At 40.2% G+C, this 25,629-nt stretch overlaps 3 protein-coding genes across 4 annotated transcripts; 2 read left to right on the top strand and 1 right to left on the bottom strand.

The window, feature by feature from the left end:
• Positions 1-7,863: 7,863 nt before the first annotated feature.
• LOC115483417 lies at positions 7,864-15,695 on the top strand. The gene is made up of 2 exons (XM_030225291.1): positions 7,864-8,004; positions 15,288-15,695. Exons 1-2 carry the CDS (start codon positions 7,994-7,996, stop codon positions 15,592-15,594), a joined length of 318 nt encoding a protein of 105 aa, XP_030081151.1. The 5' UTR covers positions 7,864-7,993; the 3' UTR covers positions 15,595-15,695.
• Positions 15,696-15,781: 86 nt separating this feature from the next.
• Positions 15,782-23,113, top strand: LOC111602916. The gene is made up of 4 exons (XM_023320261.2): positions 15,782-19,972; positions 20,040-20,814; positions 20,879-22,275; positions 22,623-23,113. The coding sequence occupies exons 1-3, from the start codon at positions 15,860-15,862 to the stop codon at positions 22,261-22,263; spliced, it is 6,273 nt and encodes a 2,090-aa protein (XP_023176029.2). The 5' UTR covers positions 15,782-15,859; the 3' UTR covers positions 22,264-22,275; positions 22,623-23,113.
• Positions 23,114-23,508: 395 nt separating this feature from the next.
• On the bottom strand, positions 23,509-25,592 carry LOC111602918 (TOX high mobility group box family member 4). Of its 2 annotated transcripts, none has more exons than XM_023320263.2 (2): positions 25,356-25,592; positions 23,509-24,417 (listed from the first exon to the last, which is right to left on the bottom strand). In XM_023320263.2, exons 1-2 carry the CDS (start codon positions 25,440-25,442, stop codon positions 23,740-23,742), a joined length of 765 nt encoding a protein of 254 aa, XP_023176031.2. In that variant the 5' UTR covers positions 25,443-25,592; the 3' UTR covers positions 23,509-23,739. The 2 variants fall into 2 exon arrangements, with proteins under 2 accessions (XP_023176031.2, XP_023176032.2); XM_023320264.2 differs by lacking the exon at positions 25,356-25,592 and adding an exon at positions 24,538-25,100.
• Positions 25,593-25,629: the final 37 nt, after the last annotated feature.

Below are 25,629 nucleotides of genomic sequence, written 5' to 3'. Positions count from 1 at the left end.
TGTGGTCAGTTTATCAGCGTGTTGAGTATATGGGCATAAGTCTCCCATTCCCAATTGGACTCAATTGAGCGTCTCATTATGCAAGATCGTAAAAAATCTACGGGGGTAACGGCACATCAATCATTTATATCGGCAATTTCAAGCACATAAATCAAGCTAGAAAAACCAATTAGACCAATCAAAATATACAAAAAAAACTTCATATTTGTAATAACAGTTAAATGTATGTACATACATATATCTTTATTATCAATTTATGTGCATCAAATTTGATTTATGCGAGTCCAAAAAGGCATATGAATTGCCAAGAACCACAACAAAGTAAAAACAATAATAATAATAAATTCAAATAACCTTCAACACCTTTAAAATTTGCGCAATGCCTGAAATCGGCGAATTTTGACGAAAATCAATTTTCAATTTGCATGTGCGATTTCTTTGAAGTGTTTCTCGCGTGCAAATTTATGCTAATTCAGCAAAAACGAAAGAAAAAACCTTAGATGCTGAATGAAGCGACGTGGTGGGTCGCCGCGGGCAAGTGCAGAAAATGAGTACAGAAAGGAATTGCAAAATGACTCTTCAACAAATTTGTATTTTGACTTGCTCGTATTCGAGCTGAAGAACTAAAGTACGAACTGCATGACGCAGCATATAAGGTTGTGAAGTTAAAGAGAGACATGAGATAGAGTGTCTAGCAAAGTCCTTATATGTTTGGCAGCGTGTAAGAAAGAGAAAGTTAAAAACTAAATGCACGCAGTTCATTTAACATTAGCTTCAGGGAACGATTGAATGAATGCGTTTACAGTGTTTGTAAACATACAAGTTGACCTGCTTATGCAAATCACATAAACTATGCCGATTTCATCCGCTGACGAATCGTCATTTGATACACACTAAGTTTACATGTTGTTTATAAACTTCAGCTATTAAAAAAGGCAAAGACTGATGTGTCGCCCATCAATAAAAGGCCACTAAATAAATCCATTTGAAGCGGTGGTGGCGTTGCGACGATGACTCTTTGGTCATTTACCTATCGGTATCGCTGCGTAAGCTGCCAAAAAACCTTCTGCCACCAACCTGAGCGAATCAAGATTAATTGTTTATGGCTAAATTTTCGCTTGTTCTTTGTTGTTGTTGTCGCAGTGGGGCGTGTGCTGCTGGCATTGGCCAGCTGGCTTAGCTGGCCATTAAAAACGTGTCGAACGGGCGGCGGGTATAAAATTTTCTTTTTCTGTGCCACTTTGCATATGATTCACGCGACTTTTCTTGTATCATTTCCTTTTTGCATATGTTCTTTGCGCCTAACTGTTACTCGTGTGCTTCGTCTCACTCGCTTGCTCGGTCGTGACTTTCTTTCTTGCTTTCAGCTCTCGCCTTAAGACAGCTTAAGTTTTGACAAATTAGACGTGGAAATTTGTCAACCTGATTGGCCATGTATGTGTGTGTGCTTGTCGCTTCGCACATCATTTTGGATTGTACAATTGCGCGGCTTACAACATAATTTGCCAAATGTGATTAGCAAATTATATGGACATGGAGGCGGGTTTTTGGAGTCGGCCGCTCGCTCGCTCGCTTTCAATTCAACGCTTCGTTTAACTGAGCCAAATTGAAAGCTTGCCTTGCCGCAATTACAGTGAATTGAAAAGTCTACAACTAGTAGGCAATAAAAATTGGACAGTGAGACCGACGCTCACAAGTTCGTTAACCTTTCTTCTTCTATGTACATATGTATATGTGTGTGTATTGTATATATGAGTTTGTGCGTGGCCTATGCTCTGTGGGCTTTGGCTGCTGCGATTGCTGTTGTTCTTGGCTCTCTCTGTCCTTCCCTCTCTCTAACTCCCTCCTCTCTGTCTGTCAGGTTACCTTAGAATCGTCGTTGATGTCGTCACTGTGTGGGCGTTTACGGCTCTTACTTTGCGCTGCCTTTTTTGTGTACTTGGCGCATTTGTTTAATTGTTGCTCATGTAATTATTCATTTGTTGTAATTTACATGGCGCGTGTGGGTCGCTGTGACTGCCACACAGAAGTGAGGTTGTGGCGCAGCCAACTTCAATTCAATTTATTAACGTATTAATAATATAATCATAATAATCGATGTCTGTTTAGTATATTTATCGATGCACGCCCCATCTCATAATGGCTACTTTCGTTTGGTCATATAAGTAAGAAGTGCATGACTAATAGATATCCTGTTTCAGCTTTCAAATTGATAAAACTGTGTCAAAACTGAAACGATTTGGGTGTTACTGAACATTTTCTCGATTGACTGATGATTTATCTATATATCGGAAAGTCTGTTACGTATCTTTACATAAAACATCATATCTCTTTTAGCTATTTGCATTAGATTGAGGGTATTAAAATACTATGGAGTCATTTGCATGGTATATCCAACAACATTTGCACAATTATTATAAATGTAGTTTTGCGCAATATAAGTTTATTAACATTTTGCACATTTGCCTAGCAACAATGAAGAGCGAATAATAACAACAACAAAAACAACAACGGTAGCGACGTCAAAGACTCAGACAACCGCAAGAGGTGGTTAGAGCTCTTGGATTTATGTATGTATGTACGTAACGGTACCTGAGCACTCAGTGTTGAATAATGGTGGCGCATAAAAAAGGCAAAGATTAACAAATGAGCAAACAACGTTCGTTTTTTTTTTTTTAACTTTTTTTTATTTATTTTGCATATGCAAATGCGCAGCGCCACGCCCATTGTCAGTTGAAATTTTGAAATTATTGCGCATTTCCTTGAGAGCTGAACTGATGATGGCCAAAACAAAGTGCAATACGCGGTGCATAAAGCAATTGGCAATGAATGAAGAAGACCATACCCTAAGAAAGAAGTTTTCTGGCTCTGAGGAATTTGTTTTCTGAGCCCCATTTGTAGGGCATCTAAGCATAATTAACTCAAGCAGAGAGATGAAATGGAGATAGTTTGAGAGAGAAAGAGAGAGAGAGAGTGCTTGATAAAGAGCGCCGCTCTTAATGAGCTTTACTTTGGCCTCTGTTAGCTTATCTGCGCACTTTGCATCTAACTTGCTGCATATATTTAACATTTACACACACAAAAAAAAAAAAACAAAAAATAAAAGCGGAACAAAAGCAAACGCCATAACTTTAATCATAAACAATGGAAAATTTACAATACGTATGGAAAGTTAGTTGGGTGAACCGGAGGGGCGTGAGCGAGCAGCAAAACTGTTGTTTGCCGGCCTATCTATCGAATTTGCTTTTCTATGCTCTCGCAGAAGTCACAACAACAGCAAGTGAAATATATAGAAAAAGTTTTTAGGTTTTGTGGCTATGTTCGTTTGTGTGTGTGTAACTGCCATTGCGCTCTAATAATTATTTATAATAATTGCTTTTTTGTGGCCTGCTGTTCAAACAGTATATTATATTTAATACCCTTAAAGCAAGAGGTTTGTCAGCTATTTTGTTGGGTTACAGTTTGTAAAAAACATTGTGATATTATTTATCTTTAAATTTTTTTCAAAAGATTTCATCCAAAAGATTATTTTATATATATTTATATATTATAGGGTATCAATAATGTCGCATATTGCAATTTTTTTATTTTCGAACAGTTTCGCTTTATAGCGACGTTGTCCGAATTCGTGTTTTATACGGCACTCAATATTTTCGGCTATCTGTTCTGTCTGGCTCTCGCTCACTCTTGTCGTCGCAGACTGCTCTATGTATTGCTGTTAATTAATCTTTTGCTTTGGCTTCTTTTTTCGCTACTTTGTCAAAAGCTACGAAAGCGATCACAATCGTGCGCTGACCTTGAACGTTGTCCAAAACACAGGCACATATGCACACACGAGCAAACGTAAGGGGTAGCTATATTTGCTACTAGAGACAGACACTCACTGCATTTTAATCGAGGCTAGAGAAAAAGGAAAATGTTCAATGCACGCACACAGTCTTTTCACGCCTGAATGTAGAGCAAATATTTTTCTTGGCACGCACAGCAAGAGAAAAGGAAAGAGATAGAGACGGAGAGAGTAGAGAGAAGGACTAAAGTGAAGTCAGCATTTGTTGGCCTGCAGCACATCTCATTTGTCGTCAAACCTGACATTAAAATTTGAATGCAGTCGCAGCAGCTGACTGCAGTTTACTCGTCTTTGGCAATTTTTCTTTTATTTATTTTTGACTTTGTCGCCTCGAAGCCATAAATATTTCATTTTAGTTTCTAAAAAGAAAACAAAAATATATGTATATATATATATTTATACATATATATATATATATATATATATATATATATATATATATATATATATATATATACAGTAGGGAGCAATAGGGAGCATAGTTGACACTTTCAACTTTGTGAGTCGATAATTTCTAAACGAATGAAGCAAATCAAAAAAACTTTTTTTTCCAATAATATGTATTTAATTCTTAACAAATTGCCGTATATAACAAAAACAAAAGTTAATCAGTAAAATATTCAAACGAAGAAAACTGAAACAAAACGCATGTGTACAATTTTGCACCTTCAGTGAAAAAAATTAAATATGATTCAAAATCAATATTTTGTCCACAGACCCTTATTAGCTATTACATTTTTTATTCAGTTTGGCATACTCTCGACCAACTTTTCTATGGTTTCCTTTGGAACTCGGTTCCACTTCAGTTCTACACGCTTCCAAAGATCGTCTAGGTTGGATGGCATTGATTGATATTGCCCGAGCCGTCGCTTCACGATTGACCACAGGTTCTCAATCGGATTGAGTTCGGGACTTTTAGCTGGCCACTCCATCAGCATAAAATCTTGGTTTTGTAACCATTCGCGGACAGTTTTGGCAGTGTGCGTCGGATCCCCATCTTGATGAAAAATGATTTCCCTTACGGGGTATGCACACTTGTCCAGAAAATTGGGTAGACAGGTTTTCAAAATATTTAGATGGTCTTCTTTTAACATTATACCATCAATTTTATGCAATGGTCCAATGTGCCACCAAGTAAAGCATCCCCAAACTTTGACATTGCCTCCTCCATGCTAAACGGTTTGCTTCACATGGTGTGTTTGAAGCTTTTCCCCGGACCTGTGCCAATAGTATTGCGTGCCATTTGATTGAAAACGGTTGAACTTGGATTCATCCGACCAGATAAAACGTTTCCAATCATCTACAGTCCAGTTCTTGTGTTCCCGGGCGAATTTCAATCGACCCTTGACATTCTTCTCGGATAGAGCTGGTTTATTTTGTTTCACACTTGCCACATATCCAACCTTAGCTAGTGCTCTTCTAGCCACCCGCCGACTCACGTCTTTCCCTATGTCCATAGATGCCTTCTTCGGTGTTAGGAACTTATCAGTTCCCATTAGTCTGGCGTCAGAGTCCTTTAAGAGTCGTTTGCGGCCTTTAATAGTGTTTTTGGATGTACCATTGCGTCTTTTCTGGACTTCGGACACCGCTGAATGAAAAATATTAAGCTGATCTGAAGTACTACGAGTCGAACAGCCACTTTCAGTTAGGCTAATAATACTATTTTCGACATCTGACGAACGCTTCTTCATTTTTTCGCGGTACTTTGTAGACTAATTGCTAAAATTAAAAAATCTACTTCAAATAATAAGAAACACGTGGATTTCTGGATCATAAAAGTGTGGAATGCATAAATAAAACATATAAGGGTAAAACTGCATGTGTATTGCCGATAAGAGAATTAAGAAATCAAACCAAAGTAAGAATATCGGAAGGTGCAAAATTGTACACATGCGTTTTGTTTCAGTTTTCTTCGTTTGAATATTTTACTGATTAACTTTTGTTTTTGTTATATACGGCAATTTGTTAAGAATTAAATACATATTATTGGAAAAAAAAGTTTTTTTGATTTGCTTCATTCGTTTAGAAATTATCGGCTCACAGAGTTGAAAGTGTCAACTATGGAAACACTTTTGCTCCCTACTGTATATATATATTCATGTATGTATGTATAATTTTTGCATAAGTTTCGCCTCTGGTGCGTCGCTGAATTTGCATATCAAAACTGAATTTAATTTTTATTGCCCCAGCGCATTTTTATTTTCGCTCTTTGCCTTCCCCCTCTGATACTTCGTCAAACTTGACACTGCCGAAAAACAAAAAGTTCGTCTCACATTTTTTTCTGCAGTTGCCGCCGCTGCAGTGGATGACGTCAGCAGCAGCAGCGCTGACTTTGTGTAGCGGAGAAATTAAACCTTTAGCCACCCAATGTTTTGCGTAACTAATTTTGTGCTCATTTGGACATTTTAATGATAAAACAGCAGAGGTTGAACAGCACGTACCAAAAGCATCAAAAGCAACAATTGTTTGGAAAAAACTATAAAAAATTTATGTTTGTGTGCGTGTTTTTATGTTTACAATAAAAGGCACAGAATTGTTTATATTCTTGTTGTTGTTGATGTTGGCCTGCTATTTTGTGTAATCAACGTGCATTGAACTTGTTCACATGCATTGTACATATACTCATACATACACATACATACGCACACAAATTGAGGCAGGTTCTCGTTGGCTGCGGCTGCTGTGTGTTAGGCTGTTTAAAAATTTATCAGCCACTCATTGTACCGTATCAGCAATAGTTTTTATTCATTTTTTTTTTCGTTGTTTTTGTTTTTATTGTCAAAGACACTGGCATAAACTTTTATTTTTATTTTCCGCATATACAAATACACGCTAATTTACATAAAGTTTCACACGCCGGCAAACACACACAGACACGCACGCACACAAGCACACTCAGAGAGACAGACACAGCCCACAGCCCACTCTCCAATGTAATGCACTTGCTCCCGCCCAATAGCGCTCTCCCACATTCACTCAGCAGCAGCACAAGAGACAGCTGCAAAGGAGCTGCGTTGTGTGTCATTGTGCTGCCGCTCTCACTCATACACGCAGTTTGCTACTGCTTGAGTGGCTCTGCTGGTGCTGTCGGCGTTGTCTCTAGCTTAGTGTTATTTTAGCTTCGAGCTCGTGCGGTTGATGGCGCGTCGTCGGATCGCGTCTATCAATTGTCGATTGTTTGAAAATAACGTCGTGTTTAATAAATAATCTTGCCGCTGATTTGCACCACGCTTTATAATGACTCTCTTTGATTGTTAGTTTCTAATTTGATTTCTAGTTTATAGCGAATTTCCCCGAAATCGAGGCGTAGCAAATTTGATAAACAGTCTATCATTGTTTAAGTTGTTGCCTTTCTTTGGTATTTAATCAATGTGCCAAATAATTCAAACAAAATTCAATTAAGTCCAAAAGCACTCGACAATTTTATTCAATAGGCTTCCGCAACTGCTTTATATGGACAAACAATCGAAATTAACTATAACAATGGCATACTAATAAAATATAGTACACAATTAAAAATGCTGTATAATTATTGAAGCGTGGGCAGCACACGTATTTTAAATATTCATAGAAATGTGTGTGAACACATTTCAGCTGGTAACTAGAAAATGTGAACACGTTCCACATATGATCCACACAAACACAAACATACACAAGCTCAGCTGTGTTTAAGCTGTGTTTTAACAGTTGGCTGCGAATTCACTATCTCTCCGCCTCTCTCTCTCTCTATCTGTCTTTCCTTCTCATTTGACGTCAAGGGCCTCCGCATTTTGACGCCTGATTGAGTTACAAATTTGCCTTCCCCACAAACAACAAATCTTCCATTTTACAGCGAGGGTTAATCTTACAGTTTATATTTATTGTATAAATTGTAAACTTATTTATATTCTGAGTGCAATACTTTTTAAGGAATTTGTCACACCTCAAATTTTGGATTGTTTATTTTCGAATTTATTACATTTTTGCTTGATTTCTGCTGAAGTTGAATGCTAATTCAACTGAGTGTGAGTCTTATGCCAAATAAAGTTTTTAATGTTTGTTATGATTAATGATTTGCATATAACACAAATTTAACTGATAGACCAAGACAGCTGTGTGAAACAAAAATTAAACAAACATCGACTTAAACTGAGTTAAGGTGATTTAATGCTTAAAAGGTTAAATATCTGTTATACTAGTATGTTATAATATATTTGTATAAGATATCAACACTTTGTGTATATTATAAGTGTGAAAAATCATTGACATTTAAAAGTAATTATGCTAGAGCTATGACAAAAGTTACATATATTTATTTGATATATTTGCAATATTCATTGAAATTGTTTAAATTACTGTAGGGTTTTAAATACTTATTATATAAACTGTTATACAAAACAAATGTCATCTAAATCTAAGAGAAATTTTTGTAACAGCTCTCGCTTAATTTTGATTGTAATTATGAATTACATCAACAACCAAAATGTTCCCATCACTTGCAATTGTTTTAATTTAACTTCACTTGACAAAGGTCATGTTAAAGTCAATGTCAGAGGCCAAGCTGCATTAATAAGCACTTCAGAGCATTGCATGGGCTCCAAGTTGTACATTTAGTTCATTATTCATTTGCGTATTCATCTACACATATATATTTATGCATGTATATAGACGTCTATAGTAATATTCATAAATTTTTATTTAATTATCATGTGGTCTTGTTCCGTCTGATTGCGTTTGCTGCTCAGCCAAGTTTGCAGTTAATGTTAAAAAAATCAGATTTTTGTTTATGATTTATTACCAAGCACGTTTTTTGGGCTCTTGTTGAGCAGTCTTCAGGGTCAGTTGATATCTTCTTTTGTGTGGATTCCTAGTGTTCTGTTCGCTTCGCTCTTCAAACTCTTTGCTCACATGCGAGATCTTAATCCGAGTGCGCCCTGGCGTGTTGCAAGGTCCTTCAGCTTGAGCAACTTCTGGCCGTTAAAATCAGGGCCCATTGCTGACCTCGTAAGTAATTTTCAACAATTTACAACAACACCAAATGCCAAATGCAACGCCACATTACCGATAACTTTATATTTTCTATAGCCAGTCAAGCCGTCATTCAATCAGTCAGTCATTCAACGCCTCAATTGGTTTCTTGGTTTCGGTGCCAGACGAAAGCGAATTTCTAGGTTCTGAAGCTCTCGCCATTCGCACGAAAGCTATCAAAATTTATTGAGACTTCTCTTTTTTGGCTAAGCCGTTCGTTAGCAGCTCATAAAAAACGTCAGCGTTTTTGGCATATTGCATGCTTATAATGATTATTACAAGTAGAAATCCATTTTAGCACTTTAGAATCTAATGGGGAAAGTAAAAAGTTCTCGACAAATTGCATGTTTTACTAAGGACAGCTGTCAATTTGAGCGACTTAGAGCTGAGTTGATAGAATAAACATGTTTTTTTTTTTTAATTTAATGATAGATTTAAGCAGCAGCTTAACTAATTGTTAAATATTAGTGTGCTTTATTTAGAATTCTGCTGTTAACTTTGACAATATATCTAAGATTAAAATGCTATTACAAATTACTGTTAGATTTAACTGCAAGTTTGACAGTTTGTTAGGTAACATTTTATTTAACTATTTTTACGTCTAGCAGGCATTTTGTCTAGCTGTTAAATTTATATAGTAAAAACGTAAACATGTTTTCTTTACCAAGCTGTTGTTAAATTTAACGATGAGCTTAACAATTCGTTTTTGTATTCACTCACTTTATAGCATGAATGATGAAATATGGAATTTCATTCATTTTTTACAGTTCTTAAATAATAACTTATAACAAGTTTTACATGTTGCTGTTAAATTTAACGAGCAGTTTGACATTTTTGTTTACCAACTGCATAATTAACTCTTTTTTTGAGTATGCTATATTAGACAATTTATCTAGGAATGTATCTGGAAAAATTACTATACATATACATATATATTATTTAAAATTAACTATGTACATAAAACAGCTCACTAACTATATATGCCATATTTAGAGACGGTACATTATTTAAATCGTATATATGATAATAAAAATCAGTGAAAGAACACTTAAAACGCTTTGAGAGCTTGTAAACTGTATACGATATTCACAAAAGAAACTCATTTGGCTATATAAATATGTTAAATATGCATATGCAATAATATATAGCTATATATACGCCTATATATATAAATATATATAAGCATTATTAAACAAAGGTCGTGTGTGGAATGAGTAATGCCTGAGCTTAGAACGAGCCTAGCCAGACAGACAGCAACGGGCAATAAATAGAACCAAGATTTTATACAAACGATAAAAGCAAAAACAAAACAAAAACAACAACAAAAACAACAAAAAACGATCAAAGAGACATCAGATTTGAATTTGCTGCCAAATATGGGCGTAACAAGTCAGCGCGACTAGAAAATCGATGACAAAGACTATTAACAACAACAATGTAAAGATGTAAATTAAGCTTTGTATATGATTGAAAAATTGTTAATGAGTGTGTGACGATCAAAGTCAAGTAAACAATAAGAAAAAAAGAAAAAAACAAAACATAGCTAACATAAGGAAGTGTAGGCAGTACAGACTTGAAACGAACTGAAGCTTAAAGCCAATAACACATCAAAATTCAGCGCTCTAGGGTCAACGAAACGCACTTAATTTGCAAGCGAAAGTTGAGTTAAGAACTTTAGAAATAAATGAAGTTCTAGACGTTGAAATACCACTGAAAATAGGCTGAAATTTGGTAACTCTAAACGGTCATATATGTGGTTTTGAACGACTTGCCACGACCCACTATAGGTTGTATATAAGAGAAATTAAATATTCAAAAAATAAAAGTACCTTATTAACTGTATTCAAACTTTATTCTAAAAGAAAAAGAACAACTCTTTCTAAACAAAAAGTTCTGCTTCGATTGGCTTATACAATCCATAACGAAACTTAAAATGAACTTCTCTAAATTATACAATAGAATATTTGCATCCAATATCTAATGAAATATTTATAATATAGAAGACAGACGCAACGTGTGTTGAATGTCAAAAAAAAGACAAAACAATCCAATAATCTGTGTGGATCTCAATGTTGGAACCACTCCAAAAAAAAAACCAGTCGAAAGCGAATGAAGGGGGGAAAGCAGGGAATAGACAGATAAAGAAATACTTGTAGATAGAAAGGGAAGTGGCAAAACGATATGTGTTTATAAATGCGGCTACATTGTTGCCAGTGGAGAGGTGGATAGGTGGATAGGTGAATTGATAAAAGCAGAAATACTATATGTACACATTGTAATAATAATAATGATCAACAATGGAGCTCTGTATTTATATATAGAAAAAAATGAGCGGACTGCGATGAGTTTGCAAATTGTCAAAGCATTCGCGAGTTTGTTGTCCATGTTGTTGCTCCTCGAGCGCTGGCCGGTCCCGCCTTCGGTTTCTCCTGACAACGGCGACAACTTGAAACAGACGCCTAAGCAACACACACACACATACAAGTAAAGCGACGCACAAATTGCTGTACAAATTGCCCCCTGGGGCGTGAATCGCTAGAGATGTGCGTGTTAAAATTTATCGTGAGGCTTGTAAATTTTGTAGCTTGCAGCTATTAAGAGTTGGAAGTATGAATAAATACATTAAAAATGCTGTTTAGTAACTCTTAATGAAGGCGTGATTACAAGTATTACACTTTACATTTAAGAGCTCCATTTGTGATGGAGTTTCGTATAATAGCTAGCTCTGGATCTTGATCTTTATTCAAACTTTAATAGAAATGATAACTCTGTACATTTGGTTAAACAATTCAGCATAACACTTATCATTACAATACTTGGTATCTTTACAGTTGCGTCAAAAGCTCTACGAAGTATTTCACTAATCAACTCAATATAACAGTAGTCATATCTTGCTAGTGTTGTACATTCAGTATAACACTTCGAGCATATGGAGCATAACACATTCCAGTTATGTAGTTCTAAATCTCAATGCTTCCATATCTTTCTCCAGTTAAGTCTAGTATAACACTTGCCAATATAACAATAGCACTTCATCGCTGTTCCGCTTCTGATGCAAATTCTATATAACACTTTGAGCATAGAACTCTTTGCAGGCACTTGAAACCTGTTCGATAGCATTTTCTAACCACAATATTCAATTGGCTTTTAAGCACGATTCGCAGCAATCATTAAATTTATTATAAGTTTGTTTTTTCCTCTATTATTTTGTAATTAAGAATTTTGTGCAAATGGAAACTATTGAAAATGCTGTCATATGCTTTATATGGTCTGTGTCGCAGCTCGAATTGGGAAAAATATATAAAAATGCTAAGCAACTCTACGGAACACGAGTAAATCAGTTGATTTTTATGTTTACCATTTTATTTTTCCTTTTGTTTATGAACGAACGTGCAATTATCGAGTTATAAATGAATTTGATTTTTTCTTTTATGATTTTTACATATATTTTTTTACTGATATATAGAATTGTTGCTAGTATTTGTTGCATATCGTGCCACAAGTCATAAATTACATAATTGCTATACGTATACCTATTTATATCGTATTGTTGTTGTTGCCTTCATTGTTGATCTGTGTGAACTTTGTTTTATATTTTCTAGTTAAGTTTTCGCTCATGTTTTACGGGTTGAATGAACTTTAAAACAGTTGTTGAATTTTTTTAGTATTATAATAAAAAAGAGAGTTTTGTTTTGCTTAAATTTGTAAAAGAAAAAGAAATGAATAAAAGTAATAATAATGAAAATGATAATGATAATGATAATGACAATAATAAAAAATATAAATAATACTGATAGTAGTAATATCGATGTAAAGATATAAATATTGATGAGAATGATAATCATAATAATAATGATAATAAGAAACAATGAGCAGTAAAGCTTTACCTTACTGTTGCATATAATGATGAGAATGACAATGATTATGTGATAATGATAATGATAATGATAATGTTAATAATTATGATAATGATAAAAAGAAACATTGAGTAACGAAGCTCTGTAGAGCTGTAGCACGCTTTCCTTAGATGTGTGTTGGGAATAGTGTTCTCACTATGTAATTCTCTACGTCTGGTGTTGCTACGTAGTTCCTCAGTTAATATATGAATAATGATAATAATATTAACAATAAGTATAATAAATGTTATGTTTTAGAAACACATTTCTCATTAAGATGCCGTCACAAACTGACAGAATCAGACTATAGATTCTATTTTTATATAATCCGTTCTTTCTTGAGTAATGTAAGGGAAAAGGTTACACAATATTTATCAATAGCGGAATTTTGTTTACAATTAACATAACAGTTATGTTCCGTGTTTTACCTGCATTAACTTTTTGCTTAGCGCAATTAATCTTTGCTTCTAATATGTTTTCTATCTGTCTATATATTCTAGTTGATTGTCTCGTGCACACGATTTGCATGTTTAGCTCTTTAGATTCCTTTATGTATGAACGTATTAATTTTCATGTTTAACGCTTGGCTGTGATTTGCTGGCCAACGTCAAAGTCGCGCCTTTGTATGCAAATGAACTTGGTCGGCATTTACCCATTTAAATATTTAATATATATATATATATATATATATATATATATAGTCGTAATAGTTAATTAATCTCGAAGTAGAGAATTCATTGACCGGATTAAGTTCTGTTTAACTACCTCTGCCAGACCCTTGCCTATTCAGTTATGAAATTCCTTCGAGTGCCCCTTCAGTTTATTCAAATTTCAGTGAACTGCGTAAATATTTATACAGGCACACATTACAGATATATACATTATATATATACAAGTGTATGATATATCTTATGACTGTTGACTTAAGTTTGCAGTATATTCAAGGTATTTCTCCAGCTCTTTTTACCTTAGTTGTTTGTAAACAAAGCAAAAGCAAAAAGCTTTTAGGTGACAAATGTTTCATGCTTGATCACAGCATATATATTCTCGGTCCCTAAACAAATGTATATATATACATCCACTTATTCCAATGCGCTACTCAAATTTCAATGCACTTGCAACTTCCTTGATAACAAATTGAAAAATTGAAATTCTAGATGTTTGCCCAATGGAAGCGCTAAAGGAAACAACGGGAAAATTTGTTGAACTATCAATGCCTTTTGTTTTTGTGGTTAGCCAGCTTATATGTGGGAGGCGGGGTGCGAGCTGGTTAGGGGGCGGGCCAACCGGTAGCTTCTGATGGGTTTTAGGTGCGTCGCATTGACGTCAAGTAACCGCCAGCAAAAGCGTATGCCAATTGCATAAAAAGTTTTTTTCATTGCAACCATATGGATGGACGCTAAATCGTTTCCAAATAAATACTTAAAAATTAAATAAAACAAAAACTGTGCTGGAATTATATATAGATATATATATATTTTTTTATAAAAAACTGCTTCAAACTTTTTTTTAGATAATTCCAGCTCAACGACTTAAACAATTTTTTAAATATTTGTAAAGTCATTCAAAATATTTATAATCATATTTTTTACTTCCATATCTACTTACAAAAATGTTTATAAATATTTTTCAACACAGCAAAAACACAAACAATTTCAATCATTAAATCATAAGTAAGAAAAACCGGAAAAGGCTAGTCGGATTTCTCACGGGCTCAACTTCATATTCACATATCGTTTTCAATGTCTTAAATAATTTAAATTTGTTGCTGTTTACTTTTAATTAAAAGTTTTTTCATATATCAACAAATTTAATTATATTTTTTAATAAAAAATCGGGTATGACGATACGGTTTATTATGCTTGTTAAAAGCAACAAGATTGCGAAATGTTTAATTTAAATAATATGGCATCTTATATGTTATATTAAACTCTGCATTTTATTATAAATAAATTTGCGTTAATAATATTTTTGTTTAATTAAATTGAAGGTTTACGATTTACGATATTCAAATTTGATATTTTATATCTTTTTCTGTTGACAGTTGTTTTAGTAACTGATTAAATCTTTACTTATGATGAATTGTTGAAGAATTTTTACAGATACATCTTATTATGAGTGCTTTTCAGATAGGTTTTTGTGAAAGCAATTCTTAAGGAAGTATAATATGTATGCTTGGAGCAGAAATTTAAAAGCAGACATATATTTTGAACTAATTAGTAAATTATTTTAATTAACTGTTATTCTATCAAAGGTCTTAATCTATCTAAATATTGCAAATAATTGCTAAGACCTTAGCTAAAATAATCGCAAAAGTAGCTCAAGTTGTCGCAATTTTCGCTTTGAGTCATTAATGTATTTTTATGAATTCTTTTTGTTTACATATTTCCTGTTGTTGAGTCAAAGGCTTTAGAGCTATAAAGTTTTTACAATCGGCGACAAAATAATATGCACTCAAACAAATGCAGTTTATTTATAAAGTATTATAGTGTTTTGCAGTTTTAATAACTCTTCTTATTTTCAATTTTTTTTTGCAGTTTAATTGTGCAGCAGCAGCAACAACAAGTGCAACAATTGACACAATTGGCAATAAATCAGCAGCCGCTTGAACTGAAGGCAGACAACGCAACAACGAACAAGGGAAAGAGGGAAGGAAGCAGTGCAGAGAAGATAAACGAAAACGAAAACAAACAAAAAAGAAAAGAAAGAGATACAAACGAGACAACTAGAAAAACAAACAAACAGACAGACAGACAGACAGACAGACAGGCGGGAGGCACTGCATCATCAGCAGCTGCAGAGGAGAAGACGGAGCAGCACGTCTTTGGTATCAATTTCGACTGAGCTATTTTGGGTAGCTGTGAGATACTTTGCGTAGCTGTAAGAGACTTGCCCACGCCAGCCAGGAATGCAGCATGTGGCCATGTAAAGGCAGACAACAGCCATTGAAGTAGAAGCAACAACTTTTAGCAGCTTTCACTTGACAGTCACTTGACTGCCACTTGACAGTCACTTTAGCAGTCACTTGGCATTTAGCGAATCGTGTCGATGAGTTGAACAACGCCACGACCACCCCCAAAAAACGCCTACCCCCTTAGCCATACAAACAATGGAAGCAGCGCACCAACAGCAGCAGCAGCAGCCAACAGAAGCAGTTGGAGTAGCAGCAGCAGCAGCAGCGATTGCCAGGTCATTGGACCAACAGATGGAGGCATCGATTGGTTCGCCCAACCACTCGCACTATTCGAATCTCACCAACACCAGCAGCAGCAACAGCAGCAGCCACAACAACAGCAACGTGAGCAGCCCATCTGTGGCGACAGATAGCAGCAGTTCCTCCTCCTCATCCTCGGCGCCGCAATATAGCGAAGATTTGCGTGCAGCAGCTCGACAAAATCAGAGGGGTTCGCATTCGGGTAGCGGTTCCACGAAAACCTGTGAACTGGATGTCGGGGAGGAGGAGCGTGATACCTTCTCGCCAGTATCCAGTCCGGAGTGCAATAGCGGTGCAGTAGCTGCAGCTGCTCTGGTAGCAGCAGCTGTTGCCGGTGGCAGCAGCAGCAACGGCGGCGGCGGCGGGAGAGACAACAAAAGCTACGACAGTAAATTAAAGCCGCCCTCAAAGGAGGAAAAGCAGCGACAAAACGAGGAAATTGTATGCATGGAAACATCAACTGTATCAACTGAGACAGGCTCCTGGGAGTCCGTATATCCCACTGCAGCAGCTGTGCAATCCCAGCCTCCGGTGCCAGCTCTTCCCCAAGTGGAGGGCATAAGCGCCAGCTGCCTGTTGCGTGAGTTGGAGAAGCGGGAACAGCCGCTGAGCAGCTCACAGAATAGCGCCTGTTTTATAGACGCCTCGTCGCTGCGCGATGAGGACGAGGTGCTATCGTTTCCGAGTCTGGACAGCCTGCAGCCCAACGATCAGGCAAAGCCTGAGACGGAGCTGGAATTGGAACAGTTTCACAAGGCGTTTGCCAAGTGCAAGGCACCACGCAGCAGTCAATCAAATTGCAGCTCCGATGTGGAGGTGGAGGATGAGCCACGTCCGGACTCGAATAGTGGCACCAACAATCTGTCCGATGAAGAAAAGTTGTGGAAACGCGAGCAACAGCTGCCGGCTAGTGGTGCTACCGATGCCACGGAGGCCAGCAGCGTGTCTCTAGCTGCCGATGCCGACTCGTCCGATTCCTCGTTAAGTGCACGCAGGCGACGCACTGCACCCGCTGCTGTGCCCATGGCTGTGCCGCGTAGCTTCCAGCACAATACACAACAGTTTAGCGTGCATCCATTGGGCAGCAGCCCGAAATTTGCACCACATCATGGACACGATCTCAGCTATACGACAGACTACTCCAGCAGCAGCCCGGCACACAGTTTGGTCTGGTCGGAGCAGTGCAGGCAGCACCCATCACAGTTGCTGCAGCAGCAGCAGCAACAGCAATCGTTGCAGCCACAGCAGCAGCAGCAGCTGCCACCAGCTACTGATACTCCACACAATTCCATGGTGCATGTGCTGGAGCACGTCTCGAGCAGCAACAATAGCTCCATACACAGGGATTATACGTTCAGCTCCTCGTTGTCGCATCATCGCGATTCGGGCGCCTATTGCAGTGATGCCACAGATTCGCCGCTGCCGCTGCCACGCACACCCAAACGCTGCTCCAAGTTCGATGAGGCGAATCCCATTGTCTCTGGCGGTGCTTCCATTGAGGACTTCAGGCAGAAGCATTGCGATAGTCCCAGTCGAAAGCGCACCGATGCCTGTCCCATTGTGTCGGGTGGATTTGTGTCGCTAGACTTTGCGGCCACGCGGCCAAGGGACGATGATGATGATGATGATGAGATTGCCAATGATCAGCAGGCGAATGAAGATGCAGAGTTGGAGGGTGTGGAGCTGAGGGTCAAGACGGGCCAACCAGTGCGCAAGCCTCTACCAGGCATTGCGTCCTGGGTGGTGGACATGAGCGACTGTCGGCCAGAGCGGCGTAAGAGCAGCAGCTCCACGTCCAGCCTGGAGGCTGGCGCGGCACGTTTTCGTGAACGCTCCGATTCGAATAGCTCGCATAAGAGCGGCTGCGGTTTCTATGTGTCACTGGATGACATGGATAGAAAGCCAAAGGTGCAAAAGGAACAACCAGTGCAGCAATCGTCCTTAAGCAAGTCCTATACAGCGCCCAAGGCGGCGAATTTCTTTGTGAATCTCTCGCAGAGTGAATATCAGGCTAAGGACGAGCAGCTGGAGCAGTCAAAGCCAAAGGAGGAGGCAGTGCAGCAGGCCGATAAAAAGAATATATTCAGCATGTTTATAGACTTCGGGGAGCCGGCCAAGCAACAGCAGCAGCAACCGCCACAGCGTGCAACCAATGGACGCAAGGAGCCATTCAATTTGGCACAACGTTTGAGCAGTTCGTTGAGCGTGGTTCAACGGCGCGGCGAGGAACTGATGAAGTCCAGTGCCAGCTCGACGGAAACCCTAATGGCCAAGAGCGGCACACAGCAGCCAACTCAGTTGCCAGTTTTGCAGAAGGAGGAGAGCAAGTCGCTCGACTATCGTTGCAACTTGGAGCAGCCATCGTTGACGGTTGCTGCACTGCGTCGCATGTCGCGCGAGCAGGACACCAGCAAGCGGCACAGTTGGGGCAGCAATAACAGCAAGGACCAGGCGCCAATTCCCGGGGATTACAAACGTTCCATAAGCCTAACTGCCAATGGGGGCGATCCACCTGGCAGTGGTCTAATGAGCATTATCGACAAGTTGCCCATTATATCGAAAGCATCCTCCTTGTCCGTGGATAGCTCCTTGTCGCCCTATGATGAGTACAGTGGCGGCGCCTTGAGCAGCTGCTCTGACGATGATCAGCAGGCGGCTCGTTTGAAGAAGCGACGACGCGATGCACAGCTAAATGAGACCTACGACAAGAGCAGCAGCATAGCCTCTGCCCTGACAGAGGGCGTGCTCTCTAAGGATATGTCGCCCGCGTCCAATACGGACACGGATGACCTCACCTTCCAGCAGGATGAGCAGCTAGCGCTGCGTGAGGTGCAGCTGCAGCAGCAACAGGTCCAACAGCCGCTGCAGCTGACAAGCAGCTCGAATCGCACCTCCATCATGGAGACGATCATTGAGGCCAAAGAGACGGCCTCTCCCAAGAAGCAGCCGAATCTTAGCAATGGCCATACCATGGAAACACTCCATGCCACCATCGAGAAGCAGAAACAGCTGCTTGAAACGGTTAACGAGAATGCCGAGCAGCCGGCAAACTTTGTCAAGCTCTCCGATATGGATAAGCCTGTGGCCAAGCATGAACTGCAATCGCCGGATGCCATGAGCAAGAGTGCGGGCAACCAGCGCAGTGCCAGTCAACGGTTCTATCGCGACGAACAACAACGCGCAGCAACGCGGCCACATTCCTGGGCCATGACGCGCTCGACAGGTGGCGGCAACAATATCCAACAGCTGGCCAGCTCGGTGGATAACTTACGCAGCTTGTCGCGTCTGTTTCCCAACTTTAGCAAGGAATTCTCCAATTCGCTGCCTGGTGACATGATACTGGACAACGGACAGCAGCAGCAGGTGGATTATATACAAACGGATTTGAGCGCCGATTCCAGTTTGGCTTCCAGTTTCAGTCGCTCCGGCATGGACGAGTCCTCGATGAGCTGTCGCCAGCCGCGGAGGCTGGGTGAGGATTTGTTGAAGATGTTTCTCCAGGAGATTGCCACCGATATGTTGGTGGAGGTCCATGGTAGGCGCATACGCGCCCACAAGTGCATCCTGCGCAGCCGCTGTCAATATTTTGCCGCCATGTTGGCTGGTCATGGAGCCCAGAGCGTTGTCTCCCTGCAGGGCTACTCCTATGCAGCCGTACACTTTGCTCTGTGTCACATCTATTCGGGTGCCTCGCATCCACCAGATGGGATTAGTCTGATGGAGCTGGCCGCGTTGGCTGATCTGTTGGGCTTGGAGGGATTGAAGGAGGTGACATCGCATGCGCTGAAGACCAACTACTGCCACAACTTCCATAAGCCCTGTTCCGGCTGCATCGATGGCATTTTGCAGGTGCTGCCTGTTGCATTGAATCATGCTTTGGATGATCTCTATCGCAAATGCTTGCGCTGGACCTGCCGGCATTATCTGAAGGTGTGGCCGACGCGTCAATTTGCTCAGCTGCCGCCGGATATACTCGGACGCTGTCGTCAACAGATTGTTGCCTACATGGTAAGACTCTCTAACTGCATTATTTATCATTTATCAGAGATTAACTTGCTCTCTTTCTCCCGCACAGACCTCCGAGACGGTGCTGGACACAGTGCTCGACTGCGACCATCTGCTGGCTCAGCTCTCGGCCTATCGCTGGGGTCATGTCTGCGAGCAGCTGGTGCGCGATATTTTAGATGCTGCCTATGGCTATGTGGGCGATCACTTTGCCAGCCTTATAGCTAGCGATTCGTTCCTCTCACTTGGTCACGATCGCAGTCGTCACATTCCACGACTTGAGACGCTGCTGCTGCAAACAGCTGCGGCACTCACGCCGGAGCAGGCATGCCGTAGCTATCAGCGTGTAACTCGCTTGAATACTGTGCTGCAGGCGAAACTCATCCAGATGCCGGTTAATCTGGGCGAGCTGGCCAAGGAACTGCAGGGCTTGCAAGAGGAACAGCTCGACTGGCAACCTGAATATATACGTCTGGTCAGTGCTCTGGTCTATGCCGTCGAACAGTGCCTGATTAGGCAATGCTCACGTGCCATGCGTGTGACTGCTTGGCAGCGCATGGATCTGGAGCTGCGCAAGAAAATCCAGACCATGGCGCGACTTACCGAGCCGCTCGATCTCAAACGCAACGGCGGCAAGCCGGTAAGCAAGGCCTTCTCCTTCGGTGGCAGCACACGCAGCCAGGATCTGGTGCAGATCAAGCTGGCCATACAGGCGCAATCGAAGCGCGTTCAAGCGCAGGAAACACAGCTCTACAAGGCTACTCAGACCAACTATGATGCGGCGAATGTGCAAACCACGGAGCGTGGCGTCCAGGCGCATGGCAACGATCTGCGCGAGGGCAACAGTAAGTATAATATATAAGCCCATATATCTAATCTGTGATCTAACATTATCTATCTGTTCTAAAGGCAAGTTGCTCAAGTCAAATTCTCGCGCCTATGTACCGCAGGCGCAGCGCGCCAGCTCCCAGACGGCAAGCGAGAGGCACAGCCTCAATACGCATCGTCGCACACAGTCGGAGGCTCCGCCCGTCACACAGCGTAAGCCAGTAGGAGTTGCAGAGCCGAAATCGAATGCCTCCAGCAGCAGTCAAACCAAATCCGCAGCACCCATGGTGCGTGCACGCTATCTGGAGCCGCGTAAGCCGCGAGCAGTTAGTGCAGGCAATGGAACGACCGGTCCCATGCGCAGCGCTACCAGCTCCAGTATACCAGCAGCACGCAAAGCGCAGGCAAAGAACCTGCACATCTCTTCCAGCGACAGTTCGCGAAACTCCAGTCCGGCGGCACTGCGTCGAGGCACACGATTGGGCAACAAGTCGAACAACCTGTCCACAGATAGTCTTGCAAAGAGTGGATCGCGTGAACGGTATTCCTCAGATATGAATGTGGATTCGATGGCGGAGAGCATGAAGAGCTCGGTGATAACCAATAAAACGATCTCACACGAATCGCTGTCGAGCAGTTCCAAATTGGCACGGGTGCAGCAGCTCAATGGACATGCTGCTGCAGTCACGAAGCCGGCTCCATTAAGAGGCATACAGCGTGGCACAGCGCTGACGAACAAGTCGACACGTCAGCTTAAGCAGCAGCACAACGTGAATGCAACAGGCGCTTCTAATGGCTCCAGTCCCAGTTCGGTGCATACAACCAAATCGGCAACCAGTCGATTGTCCTCGGTGAGCAGCACGCTGTCCACGCGAGAGATGTTCAAGCAACGTTCAATATCGGTGCCGGCTGGTGGGGAAAATCCTGCAAAGGGACGACACAGCTTCTTGTCTGCCAAGTCGCGAGAGATTCTTGCTAGGCGTGCAGAGAAGAACAAATTACAGCAACAGCAGCAGCAACAACAACAACAGCAGCAACAAGAGCAACAACAACAACAACAGTTACGCGCCTCTGCCGGTCCTTTGCGCTCCTCTTCACATTCCGCCGTCAGCAGCATGCTACAGCAGCACAATCTACGCAACAGTTTGCCCTCCAATATACCCACACGACGTCCCAATACGCTGCAGCTGCGTAAGACAACAAACCAAACAACAACAACAAATGGCCATGCCCCAGCAGCTCCTGGCTATAAGCCCCATACAAATGGTGTTCTGAATGGCGGCTTTAAGGCTGCACAGGCGGTTAAACAAAAACTGGATTTGCTCATCGATGTAAAGCTGGAGAGCAACAGTCACCACAACAACAACAACGGTGGACAGCACGTCGAATCCAAGCTGGAACGTTCGAGCACATTTTGCAAGGATAGCGCCGATCTAAATGTAGCCGAACTGCAGATTGTGGAATAAATCTCCAAGACGGTGAGCGAGGAGGAACTTGCCTGTGTGGCCAGACTGCGAAAGCGAATAAAAGAAGTTCCAAATTAAAGGCATGAGTTTTTGAACTAATTCAGTGAGCATATCGTTGAAATAAATAACTGAACTAATTTAGTGATCAGTGACCGATACACTTTAGTCCCGTATGAACAAGACGGTTTGTTCATGAGCTATTTGCTTAGTTCAAGCGATTATTAACGATATGTTCTTTTGTGATGTTCAGCAATTCTGAGCCTGAAATGAACTTTTCCTTTACGATTATATTTATTATCGATTATATTTATATATGCAACTGTCATTAATTTCAGATATTAATTTTTCTCAATTGGCAGGTCCATATCAAATATGAGCCGAGCAAACCAACCCATACACGTCCCATAAGGCAACTCTAGTCAATAATAGCATGTAGTTGCAGGCGCAGGAAACCCTTAACAATAAATCAATAATCCATAAAGAGAGGAAAGGACAAAAATAATCAAAGATAAATGAAGAACATGTTACTAAAAAGCAAAAGATGCACCCACTAAAATTATAATAGTTATATACATAATTACAACAAAAAATTATTGTCGTTAAAAATTCCCGCTCCCCAAAAATAATTCAAAAACATATATAAATACTAATTAAAGTATAGTATTGTCTGGCAGGTGAAGTGGAAGCAATGTCAAAAAGAGATGAAAAGATAATTTGGTGATATTATTTAGTGTGCGCTTACTCTTTATTATTTTGTTCATCCTTTTTATTTATATTTTCTTAATTTTGCTGCAATTTATGTGCTTTGAAGTACTTGTCTTAAATAAATCAACTACACTACGAAGAAATATTCAAGTGCTTTTGCCATCTGCATTTAAAAAAAAAAGTCTCTGTGCAGCAGCTTATAAACAAGTTATATTGTTAACGATGCCCTCTCTCTATCTCTAGCCCTCCTGCTCTTTAATACTTTAAGCATTGCGAATTTTTTATACTGTTCTTTGAGTTTTTATATTGAATCGGCCGCGCAACCAATAAAAATGTATTTTACATTTATTTATACATTTTAATTATTTGATATATATAAATATATATAAAAAACAAAAAACAGAAACAGCAAAAAACACATGTATTTTGTAAGCGAATCGACATTGATATATTGATAAATTGATAATGAAGTGCAAGTTTAATAAATGTGTGTATTTATTAAAAGTTATATATATAAACAAATATATACATAATTGTTGATGTTTTATTAATAATCGTATAATACTAAGCAATGCACAGAACGCATTTGAATTGCGCGCGTCATTTTGTGGGTGTGCCAAGCTTCAGTGTTTCATAGTGTTGTTTTTTTTTTGACAGCTGGCAACGCTGCGTGCGTGCGCCGAACAGCTGATTGCGTTTTACCTACTTTTGTGTTTGTGTTTTTTTCTTGTTTTAGTTAATACCTACAAGTGCACCTATTAAGATTAGTAACTACGTGGGCGAATTTTGCAGCGAACGCGCCCACTCCGTAAACACATTGCGACAATGTATAACAACGCATTCATTGCTGCAATATTCATCCTCCCAATCGGGATTTATTATTGCCGGCTTATTGCATTGTTCGCGCGTACATTTTTGCACTGCTGCTGCTTCGGTTAACAGCTGAATTTGATCTGAAGGTGGTGGCGGCTGCGCAACGGCTGTCTCGTTTCTTGTTTCCCCTGGCGTTTCCTCCTGGTCTGGCAGGGAATCCGAAGGCGACGACTGTTGCTGCTGCTGCTGTTGTTGCTGCTGCTGCTCGCCCAACTGCTGATTGCGTTGATGATCGCGCAGCTGACGCACATATTCACGCTTTTCCACGTCATGCCGCTGATCGTATACAGTCTTTTGCTTCTCGTCCATAGATTCCCACATACTTAGAGCTATAGCTGTTATCTGCTCCAGCGTGCATGCAGGATTCTGTTGCTTGATGGCCGTCATGGTGTCTCGAAAGAAGAGCGCATAAGGCGCAAGCGGCTTGGCCGGTGCCTGTTGGGATTGTTGCTGCTGCTGCTGCTGTTGATTTGTTGTCATTTGATAGCTGCTGGGTGTATCGTAGTCAACGGCCTCCTCCTCGTCGTCGACTAGCGTGGAGTGATCCAGGCTGCTTAGCCTACTAATACGTCGTGACTGCAATGAAAAAAACAAACAAAAAGGAAAACATTTAGGGCAATTGTTATACATATATATAGATCATTTTTTATTGAATCGAAAAAAAATTGAGGTGATTTTTATAGGGAGATGGCTCACTAATAATTTCTTCATCTTGGCTGCTGTATTGTAAATCAACTAAATATATGTGCTTAATCGCGTCCCAGCTAACAGCTCGCTATATTAGGCAAGACGCAGTGTACGTATATTTGTACATGTGCTTCGCTTGTGCATAACACGTACGGCTCTATTCGCTTATGGAGCACGTATAGAGCGATTGGGCGAGAGGGGCGAGGGGGACGCAGTCAGCGGTAGACGCAACCTGCTGATTGTATGTATGTGTGTGTTTGTTTGTTTGTGTTCGCTTATTGGTGTGCGTGTTGTTTGTTGATAAGCATTTGCGCTGCCTTCTGCTGTTAGCTTGATTGTTGTTGTTTTGTATCGATAACCCTCATGCGCTTACTGATGCCATCATCTAGGGCAAGCATACACACATACACACATACACACACACACTCCAGCAGTCACACACGCACACAACTAGTACAAATCCAAGAGAAGCGCGCTGAAACGTTTCCGATTGGGCGCTTTTTGGATATATTATAAATCGATTAACCATCTATATGCAGTGGCGAACACCTTCATTAATCCAATTGCTCAGCTGGAAACACGCTCGATCCACCAATAATCAGTTAAAAATATTCATTTTGACATTTATGAGTATTCCAATTCGTTAGTGCCTGCTGACCGGGAAGGTAGGCATTAATCTTAAATGATTTTATTCAGAAAAAGGAAACGTTATCAATTAATAATTCAATAGAGCTCTCTCTAAAAGCAAACCACACAGATTATAAACAATACTATTGTTTGGCAGACCCCACGGCGAATGGCTCCCAGTTCCACGCTCTTGAACTTACAGCATTTGGATGTTGTGTCTGTTCCAGGGGTGTTTCATTCATCTCGAACACTTCGTCACCAAATGAGGGTGTGTGAAATTGATTCATAGTTATGGCAATTTATTCAATTTGTGTTTATATACAAATTAATAAACAAATCAATTTATATGCCCAGCGTGGACTTTTGCAGTGTTTTGTAAGTGTTGGGTAATGACAGCAATTCGTTTTCGCCAACACCAAGTCGAGGCAACCAAGTGTAACCAACGTTTCAAAAACAAATAAATACTAACAGCAG

Source organism: Drosophila hydei, unplaced genomic scaffold (genome assembly GCF_003285905.1).
Source record: "Drosophila hydei strain 15085-1641.00,03,60 unplaced genomic scaffold, DhydRS2 tig00008128-arrow-arrow-pilon, whole genome shotgun sequence".
Lineage (NCBI taxonomy): Eukaryota > Metazoa > Arthropoda > Insecta > Diptera > Drosophilidae > Drosophila > Drosophila hydei.
This window is presented reverse-complemented; position numbering and strand designations above follow the sequence as displayed.